This window comes from Geospiza fortis, unplaced genomic scaffold, assembly GCF_000277835.1.
Source record: "Geospiza fortis unplaced genomic scaffold, GeoFor_1.0 scaffold56, whole genome shotgun sequence".
Classification (NCBI taxonomy): domain Eukaryota; kingdom Metazoa; phylum Chordata; class Aves; order Passeriformes; family Thraupidae; genus Geospiza; species Geospiza fortis.
In genome coordinates this window covers 2,486,291-2,496,403 of record NW_005054413.1, presented here as the reverse complement: position 1 = coordinate 2,496,403, position 10,113 = coordinate 2,486,291, and the positions used below count along the sequence as shown (strand labels likewise).

Below are 10,113 nucleotides of genomic sequence, written 5' to 3'. Positions count from 1 at the left end.
GATTTCTTTTCAAATCCCTTTGAGCTTTCATTCAATATACGTTATGATGCTGCTTATTTATGTGACTTTTTGTTACAAATGTGAACTTTTGGTGTGGATCTGAGGCAGGTTCTTCTTGCATGGTCTACACCCAGGCAGGGCCAGGCTGTGGGGAGCTGGAGACTGGTTCTGCTATGTCATTTCTGGGGCAGAAACTGATGGCCCTGGGGACTGACATAGGGTCCTGAGCTGTGGGCAGGGTAGGAGGAACTCTGGAGGAGGCTGGGTTGGGACAGACAGGTCCATTGCTGTCCTCAGGACCCCGACACACTCCTAATGTGTTCCCTGGGTGAGCTGGTGCTGCTTCACTTGCCATGGATGCCCTGAGGTGGATCCCAGGCTGTGCCTCAGCCTGCGCCCTGGGTGCTGGCATGGAGCTGGCAGCCTGCACCCGACAGGGAGCACAACAGCAGGGATACTCCTCTCAGCTTTTTGTAGGGTATTGGATGTTACTGCAGTAATTTACCTGACTAAATCTTCATCTGCTTTATTGACTTATGCTGGGAGCTTGCTTCTGTTGTCACTGAAGTGTAGGTGCCTTGTGGGTGAGGTTTTGGCTGTTCAGCTAGGATCCCTCACCACTGTTGGGACAAATGGTCCAGGAATAGAGAACCCCATACCCCACTGAGACTGCAGTTGCACAAGCTGGCACCTACTCACAACATGGCTCATGATATTCTCCACTTTTGCAAGAAGTTGTCATCATATTTCTAATGAGCACAAAGGGACATAGGCACCTCCATGTTCTTTTAATAATGTGGTTGGTAGTCTGCTTATATCTAACTCAGTGGGAAACATGGTTTTGTCCCCCACAGTGCTTCTAGGGGCACCTAGAATGTTTCTTAGAGCCTTCCATCCAAATATTGACCAAAAACTATGCCATGCTTTGGAGAAAGTCCACAAGAAGGAAACCAGAATGATTTATAGTCCAGAAAAAATAATCCACGAGGGAAGATTGCATAAGCCAGCTTTGTTGAGTTTAAACAAGAGAGCAGGAAAGAAAAGTAAAGAAAATCTTCAACAGGCTGCTATAAAAGTGAGAGAATACTGTCTATTTGTTGTCATGGTGAATTGAACAAAACACAGTAAGCATAAATTGCCAAAGTGGAAAAAGTGAAAGGTTTGAAGAACAGAGAGCTGAACTGTCTAACAATGGCCAAAAAACTGTCAAATTTCCATCCCTGGAAATTTCTCTGGAGGTGTTAAATGACATCTGCAAAGGAGAAAAATGATCTGGTGGAATATCTTTTATGCTATCATCTGTGATTCCATAGCTCACACTGCACGACTGATAAGCTGCAGCCTGAGCTGTGTGACTGATGGCTCTATTTGTCACAAATTGCTGCAATTTTATACATTTGGACATATTCACACACATGTGAACATATCAAAAAATATCAAACCAGAGTCTGGAATATATGACTAAACGTGTGCATGGCTAAATGTATGGCTAACTCCACTCTCTGCAGGAATTACTGGCTGTCACAGAGGAAGCATGTCTTCAGTAGCAGTGCCGTTTTACCAGAGGAGGCACAAGCACTTTGATCAGTCCTATCGCAACATTCAGACAAGATATGTACTTGAGGAATATGCAGCAAGAAAGTAAGTGCTGTGCATTTGAGCATAAGCAAGTCTCTGTTTTGGGTAGTCAGTCCTTAGAATCAAGATATTCACCTTTCCTCTCCACCCCAAAAAGTGTGATTTATACAGAATGATAGTTTTCCACTTCCTTCCATTGGCATGCTCCTTGTCTGTAGTCTCCCACCAGCATAGCTAAACTTCCTAGCAGCATTGCAAGATACCTACACAGGCCTTTTAGCTTAGGATCTGTCCTGTTTGGTACCTCTAAATTTAAAATTCTTCCTTGTAGGCTAAAATTGAAACTCTGACTTAAGAAAAATTGCTGTGAAATTTATAGAAACAACTGAAAGTCAGTTGCCGTGAAAGTCATAGAAACAACTTTTTACCCATTCTTCCATATGACATTATGATATTCCTTCTCCTGAAGCTGGCTATAACTAATTATAAGTTTTGTGATTCAATTTCCTTTTTAAACTTAAATTAAAGCTTAATGATTCTCATTTGAAATCTCAGAGTTTTAACCAGAAAATACACATTCTTTGTATCTCAAAGCCAGAAACTTTGTATTGCGGTTGCTCCAGAATCGCCATTCTCCCTACTTAGTAATTAATATACCTACCTAATTGTCTAGCTGGTCCAGTTTCCCTTATGAAAGAGGAAAGTTGCAGAAAGATCTGTGAAATATAGAAAAGCAGGAACACTTTGAAACAGACAATGCTATGGGGAATATTTATGATTTGTGTATTAGACAGTCTGGTACCCTCGGGGTTCACTGAAATGCTATCATCACACGTGAATGATTGAAGACTGAAATAAATATAAATTTAATAGAATGAAATAAAAATGCCTAATGACCCCAGTGACAGATGATGGGCATTAAACCCTGGAAGGACAAGTGACAATCACCACTTAGTGCAGTCAATGAGAATGCAAAGGTTTCTCACTGAACAGTGCTCAGTCATGGTGTTCAGCTCATTGAGCTCAAAGTAATTTCTTTGACATTTGTGAGTTCATGTTTTACCTGAATTGCTGGGTTATAACAATGTCTTTTATATTTGAAGGGCTGCTTCCAGGCAGGCTGCTTATTATGAATCAACTGGCTTGGGCAAAACCACATGTAGACTCTGTGCCAGGAGGGCACGCACCTTGGCGCATGAAGCAATGCAGGAATCCAGGAAAAGGTAAAGCTCTCTTGGTCCACTCTGACCTGTGTAGTGGCTCTGGTCCCAACTCTTTTGCCAGAGCTCTTTTCAGAGTTGACAAGACTGGAGGCTTCTCTGTCACTGTTCTTCACTAATCTATTTTGGCTGGAACACTAAATGACTGAGAGTCACTTTCAGTCTCATATTTCAACCCAGAGTTGTTCCCCTGGTCCCCACTCTGACCCTTGAAAACAGCTTTAAACCAAAAATAAATTAGAATCCACTGGGTGAACTCATTTTGAACAGAGCTACTCTACTATTCCTAAATTTCTAATTTGGATAAATTTAAATCTTTTAAATTCTTTCCTGAATATCAAAACGGTTTACTGTCATGTCTCAGTTACTGCCTTGATAAGATGTCCCAGAGTAACCATGCTGATGACAATATTCCCCTTAGTGAATTTCACTGTTTCTGCCCTGCTATGTTACTGCACCAAAGACATAGAGGGTTTATATTATGAGAAGGAATTCTGCTGTGTTTTTAGAAAATATGTTGTGCAAATCATACACATCTGTATGGTTCTGGTACTTGGATTGGTTTGAAATATATAACCTCAAAACAGAAATCTCTAGGAAAATCAAATGATTTTGTATACTTTAATTTAGGTTTTTAAAACTGTTTTAAAATTCAGCAATATAAAAAATGGCAAGACATGGCTGGTATTTAAAGTACATTGAAATGGTAGGTACAAATATTTTTTTTTAACTATCAGACAAAAAATATCTTGATTCACTGAATTTTGTGGGAGTTTTCTTATTTGGGTTATGCTTTCAGAGTCTTGCCATATGTTGTCTATATTGACAGACATGTTAGGAATATTTGATATTCACTACCTTCTTTTGTCCTGGGAAAGAAAAGAGAATCAGCATGTTTACTGAATCAGTGTGAATGAAGGAAACTGAGCTAGCTCCTCCTAAAAACATTTATGAGTTGGGGTATTTTTAGGAATTCTGGAAAATCTGTGGAATTAGGTTTTCAGGGAACAACTCACAATTTTTTCCAAACTTTATATTTTTCCTGGTAGTTTCTATAATAATTCCTCCTCATCCTTGTCAAGGAACAGCTCTTTTTGCACGCAACTCTTCATCAAATCCTTGTGAACTCCTTGGTCTGTATCTTTCAGGTGAGGGTCAGATGATACAGCCCGTGGAGCTACAAGAGCTCCCAGGTTCTAAAGCTTCTAAAGCTAAGGGTACTAAGTAAGCTAGGCACAACTTTTAAAAGGTTGTGAACAGACACAGAACTTGCCTTTACTTCTCTGCCTTCTTGTGCCCATGGGAAGGAAAATCAGGGGCCAGAAGGAGGCTAGGCAGGTTCTTGATCTTGATTACCAGAGGACTGTGGGGAGCCATGTCAATGTGACCATAGCAGAATTCAAGACTTAGAGATATGGCCCCACAAATACAGAGGGAAAGAATATGAAGAAAGTTCACATGATTTTGCATACTCAGGATGTGGATATAGATGCAAAGAATGATTCCAAACTTAAATTTTACATCCTACTGATACGGTTTCATAGCCCTTGGTGCCCTGATATGTATGATGACAAACTTAAACCTTCACAGTGGTTACCTGATTTTTTTTTCTTGTCCCACAGGACTCATGAGCAAAAGTCTCATGTAAGTGATGAGAAAAGAATCCGTTTTGCCAGTGAGTTGTCTGCTTTGGAAAAAGAGATTCACACTGCCAGGCACCGAGCTCGAGAACATCTGGATAGACTTGCTGTGCAAAGAATGGTACCTGCTGAATCTTTTTGCTCCTATGCAAAAATAATTATAAGTTGTACAGAAATTTAGGCCTGTACTTCATATATGAGTAATCATTAAACATCTTTTTGTGAATTTAAGGTTGGATCTCCTATCCTATTTGAGTCTGGTGCCAGATGCTTCTTTTCTTTTCCCATGTTTAATAGGTAGAAGAAAATATGGCTCTGGAAAGACATATCATTGAAGAAAGAATAAGTCGAGCCCCTGAAATTCTAGTGCGCCTGAGGTCTCACACCATCTGGGAAAAGATGTCCGTGAGCCTCTGCTTTACTGTGCAAGGATTTCCAACGCCTGTTGTACAATGGTAAGAGACTGGCCTTTCCTAGCTCTCTAAAAATGTTGTTAAGCTTTTTTCATTTGAAAGTTATGCCAGAACTGATAAGTGCCATGTGTATAATGGCTTTGTTAAATCCCCTTTATAATCCTCCTAGATGTGCTGGATTGTAGCAGTTGATACTGCAGTGGAAGGAGTGGGAGGAAAACTTGCTGAGTGGCCCCGTGCAATGTGAGACAAAAACTCAAGCATTTCAGAAGGCAGACAGTGGAAGGCATTCCAGTCTTTCTGGCCATTGAGTTTCCTGAACACAAAGCAGCAAGTGGCAAAATACACAGAACTCACAGGCTACTTTCTAAGCCTGGGTAAATGTGCACAGCACCACTGTTGTCACGGGCCGTATCTGTGGTCATTGAGGAGGACATAAAGGTCCTTTCAGCTGCCCTCCTCTCTGGACAGGTGCTGTCCTATAAATATGAAAGCCTCAGGCTGGACTGTAAAGACCTAACATGAGGCATAATTCTGTTGCTGCTCCCCTTTTTTTTTGTGCTGAAGTGTTTTACTGTGGTGGAAGATAAAAGTTGCTTCCCATCTTGTGACAGGGTTAGTGGATTTAAAAGCTAAAGCCCCATGCCATCTTCTCTTTACTTCTTTTTCTCATCTTCTAGATTGAGTGCACATCTTCTCTTTCTGCTTCCTTGCTGCTATGATGGTCCTGCTTTACCTTCAAGGCCCAATATGTATCTATCCATACATACTGGAAAATACTCTATGCAAGCAGAGAGAGTTCAGATAATAGTAAATGATATGTTGATCCAAAGATCCACCAGATTAAGGAATAGTTGCTGATATTTATGAGTTTTATTTTTTTTCTTGATTGTCAGGTACAAAAATGAGGAACTGATTTCTCCTGCAAGTGATCCAACAAAGTACAGAATTGAAAGCAAATATGGAGTACATGTGTTACATATAAACAGGTAAATCCTTCTGGGGAATAACCCAGCTTTTTTATACTCTATACAAAGTATTTTAAATCAAATGAAATTAAAAATTCACATAAGGGCTGTAAGAGAATTGTTAAATTCAGCACACTTTTCTGTTGGCTCTCACTTTTAGGCTGGCGAAGGTTCACTGAGTACCTGAATATTAGATTATGAAAATGAAATGATAAATTAGATGTTTTTATTCATTAACTTCAGCAATCTACGAGATATAAAAAGAAGAGGCAAGTAGCTGAAAAAACGGTAGTTCCTTTTTTATTAGAATTATATCTTCTCAGCATTTGAAGTGGAAAATTATATGTTCTTGTCATGATGAAGCTCTTTTAGGTAAACAAAATTATAGGTGGGCAGGGCAGGGATACACGGCTGTATTTGTTTTACTGTATGCTAGGTCCTGCTAAATTTTTAATTTCCTTTTTTTTTTTTTTTTTTTTTTTTTTTTTTTTTTTCTTCTGCAAAGTAAGGAAGTGTAAATCACTTTTTTAAAAGGTTCTAATGAAATGAATTTTATTTTTTTCAAAATGCTAACTTTGTGATATAGAACATGCTTGGGTATAACAGCTTCCCATAAATTAATCCCATGCTTTCTGAAACAATTGAAATGTTACATGTGACTTGGTGTATGCTTTTTAAAAAAATATAAAAACCAAAATAAAAATGAAGAAATTACTACAATATTTAAAATAGAAAATTAATATCTAGAACAGAGACAGAAACCCCTTCTTTTAATTTCTCCAGAGCATGAGCATCAGCTGTGCTGAAACAGCTGGAATATTTGTGGCTAACACTTGGCTGGCCAAACATTTAATCTTCTATCCTGTCTCCATCTGTCAGCAGTGGAAGCAGCCCTGAGCACAGCCTTGTGGCATTAGTACAGAAAATAAGTGCATCATTTCTTCTGTCTTTGGGAAAGACTACTTGCCTTTGTCATCCTGCAGCCAAGTCCAGCCCAGCTCTCAACCTTTTCATAGCTCAAGATGGGAGAAACACATCCCTGTACAGAACCTGGCAGCAAGAATCACCAGACTGTTGCTTCCTAAGATGCTTCAAAGGCACTCAGTCTTCCACCCCCAGGCCATGCTTGCTAACTGCTCTCTGTACCCATGGAATCTGTTCATACCACTGCTTCTTCCTACCAAGATTACTTTTGAAAATAATAACAGGAGGTTAAAATATAAAACCAGCTTGTCCTTTTGCACTCCTCTCCCTTTCATCAGGGAAATGGAAAACTCTCCCCTTTGTCTGGATATGTGTGAGTGCCAGTCAGGAGAGGAAACTTTGGTCACTTCCTGATGGTGAGTGACTGTGACTGTTTATTTCCCTTGGTTAGTGCCCCTGAGGAGCTGCTTGGTGACTCCAGATGCCAGTTATGTAGTAGTAGGTCCCCTTCTGATATTTTGGGAGTAAATAGCTTTTAGGAGAAATGAGAATCAGTGCTGATGCTGCTTTCTGAGCACCTGTAATCATGAGGCTGAAGGGTAATAATGGCTTCCATCCCCTTGGTGATTTTTATCTTTTCTCTGCTGGTTATCAGTCATGTAGGCACAACCAGCTTTGGGAGTGTTCAGACCCAGCTGTATTTCAGGCAAGTTCAGACATACCACAGAGTCATTTATGGGCACCCACTCAGGTTTCCTCATCCTGTGTTTGCTAGTCCCAGACCTGTATGTACTCATGCAGACTCCCTCACATTCAGCCAAGCTGCCATCTTCAGAGACTCTTACTCCATTTCTCTTTCATTCTGTTTGGCAGTGTGGTCTTTTTGCAACCTAAAGATTCCTAGCTGCTCTCCCACAGATTTCCCTTCTACACTTAATACTGGGGGATGGTTATGATTTATAGACCTTATTAAATTAAAATTTCTAATTAATTTTTTTCTTTTTTACTAATCCATTTTATTTCAAAACTTGATCATCACCAGTATTTTCTGTCCCAAAAACACAGAAGATGGACATGCAGGAAATGGAAGAACATTTTATTAGAGCATAATTAAGCATATCTTGCATTGAAAGAAATAGATGGATAGATAATGCTTAAAATTATAAGTTATTAATGCTTTTATATCAATTAATTCTGTATCTTCCATTAATATCTTTGTGCACTTACATTTTGTATTTTATGAATAATTTGTTTCTCTGGGAGGTGGAGCCATCAGGAGTCTCTTCCTATCCACTTCTGTGCTCTTCTCAGCTGTTCATACTAAAGTGCTGAGCTGAATGTAATGTTATCCACAGCCGCTCAGAACGGCCTTGGAATTTCTTGGCTACTTTTCTAGCACTTCAGCGAAGCCCAGGGAGTGAACTTTTTCCTTCTGATGCAAGTGTGATATTTATTCCTGTGAGTATTCCCTGAGCCCAGTGGAAACATTCTTGAGGCACCAAAACCTTACCGTCACCTTGTTGTCTTAAAGTAGTAACTGGACACAATTTCATCCCCCACTGTTTGCTGTTCTCCAGAACCCATAAGCCTATACAGCAACCAGATAATTTTAATTTCTCTGTCTCATATTTTTTATGATGCTATGTTCTCAATTTACCACATTTTTTACATGTATTCAGAGCTATCATGATCATATAGTGTTTCCTTCTTGGTCTTTTAAAACTTCGAATTGGAGTTAGAGCTCAAGATCTCCCTTGAGCAGTGAAGAAAAGGAGTTTAGAGTTTAATTCTGTTCTTTGCAGATCTCATAATGATTGCAGAAGTGATATGCACTGGGGTAGGGGTTCATCCTATCTTTCAACTCACATCTGATAGGTTATTAGGAGGACACTGTGAGGAATCCTTGGAGGGAAAGCTCCTGATAGTTCAAATAAATCATACGTGTCTGAGAATGTGCGGGTTTGTTTAAAATGTATTTTTTATCTCACATAATTTAAGTATGGATAGGCACATAGCAAAAGAAAAGATTTCTATATCAGTGGTAGTCAAGATAAGGGTGGCCATTGCTTTATGAAATAGATGAAAAATATTTTCTATCTTAGTGAATATCTTTGTAATTAACAATTGTAGCATTTTTAACTTCCTGGTTGCTAATACTTGTTTAGCAACGGAGTTGGGCTTTTTTGTTTCTTTGTTTACCGTGAAGACTTATTAAAAGGATCACCTGGTTTTATTCAGCTGTGATTGCCTGTGTTATACTCCCAGCTACATTGGCTGGTGTGCAGAGGAGACCGCAGGATGCCCCTCCCTGGGGGTATTCCTGACTCCCACCCCTCACTGGGCAGGAGGGTAAGCTGAGCTGGGCGGCAGGAGCAGGGAGGGACATTCGACATTCCAGGGCACTGCCAGTGTGGTGTGGCCACACTGATTCGTATATACAACTGATTCATATATACACAGGTTCATATATATAAGGCTCAAAGACTGACAGCATTTTGTCTTTCCTTAGGGCCCTCTCCCTTTCCTGTTTGATGAAGTCCCAGCCCAAGCAGTGGCAGAGGAGCAGGTGTAACTCCCGCCTGCAGAGTGCAGTGTAACTCTGCTGGCACAGGCAGGGCCTGCAGAGTGCAGAGTAATGCAATGTAACTCCTGCCTGCAGAGTGCAGTGTAACTCCGCTGGCACAGGCAGGGCCTGCAGAGTGCACTGTAATGCGCTGTAACTCCTGCCTGCAGAGTGCGGTGTAACTCCGCTGGCACAGGCAGGGCCTGCAGAGTGCAGAGTAATGCAATGTAACTCCTGCCTGCAGAGTGCAGTGTAACTCTGCTGGCACAGGCAGGGCCTGCAGAGTGCAGAGTAATGCAATGTAACTCCTGCCTGCAGAGTGCAGTGTAACTCTGCTGGCACAGGCAGGGCCTGCAGAGTGCACTGTAATGCAATGTAACTCCCGCCTGCAGAGTGCAGTGTAACTCCGCTGGCACAGGCAGGGCCTGCAGAGTGCAGAGTAATGCAATGTAACTCCTGCCTGCAGAGTGCAGTGTAACTCTGCTGGCACCCCAGCCCTCAGCACCACCCGCACCGCCTGAAAAAGGAAAGCTTAAAAATTGAATGAACCTTCTCTTCTAGCTATTCTCATTTAACAAATGACCCCGTGCGGTCAGTAGAGTGCTATTTTAGTTTGATTAGGCACGAAAGGCTTGAGGTGATTTAATCCGGAGAGCTGGAGAGCGAGGCGTGCCCTTTCTCCGCCGGAGGGGAAGCCGGGCAGAGCAGAGGTGCTGAGACAAAGGCAATCCTCCGGCGGAGCCCGCAGAGCCTTTGGGTGTGCCAGGTGTGCTGACAAACTGCAGCTCCCTGGGTTTTGCAGGGACG

General features: G+C 41.1%; 1 protein-coding gene across 1 annotated transcript in view; it reads left to right on the top strand.

Moving 5' to 3' along the window:
• Positions 1–1,514: 1,514 nt before the first annotated feature.
• MYOM2 (myomesin 2) overlaps positions 1,515–10,113 on the top strand; it is a 70,234-nt gene continuing 61,635 nt past the window's right edge. The window contains exons 1-5 of the mRNA XM_031061421.1: positions 1,515–1,641; positions 2,682–2,801; positions 4,421–4,559; positions 4,736–4,893; positions 5,748–5,840. Of these exons, the coding sequence (XP_030917281.1) occupies positions 1,535–1,641; positions 2,682–2,801; positions 4,421–4,559; positions 4,736–4,893; positions 5,748–5,840 (617 nt within the window). The 5' untranslated portion in view covers positions 1,515–1,534. The remainder of the gene's footprint in view (positions 1,642–2,681; positions 2,802–4,420; positions 4,560–4,735; positions 4,894–5,747; positions 5,841–10,113) is intronic.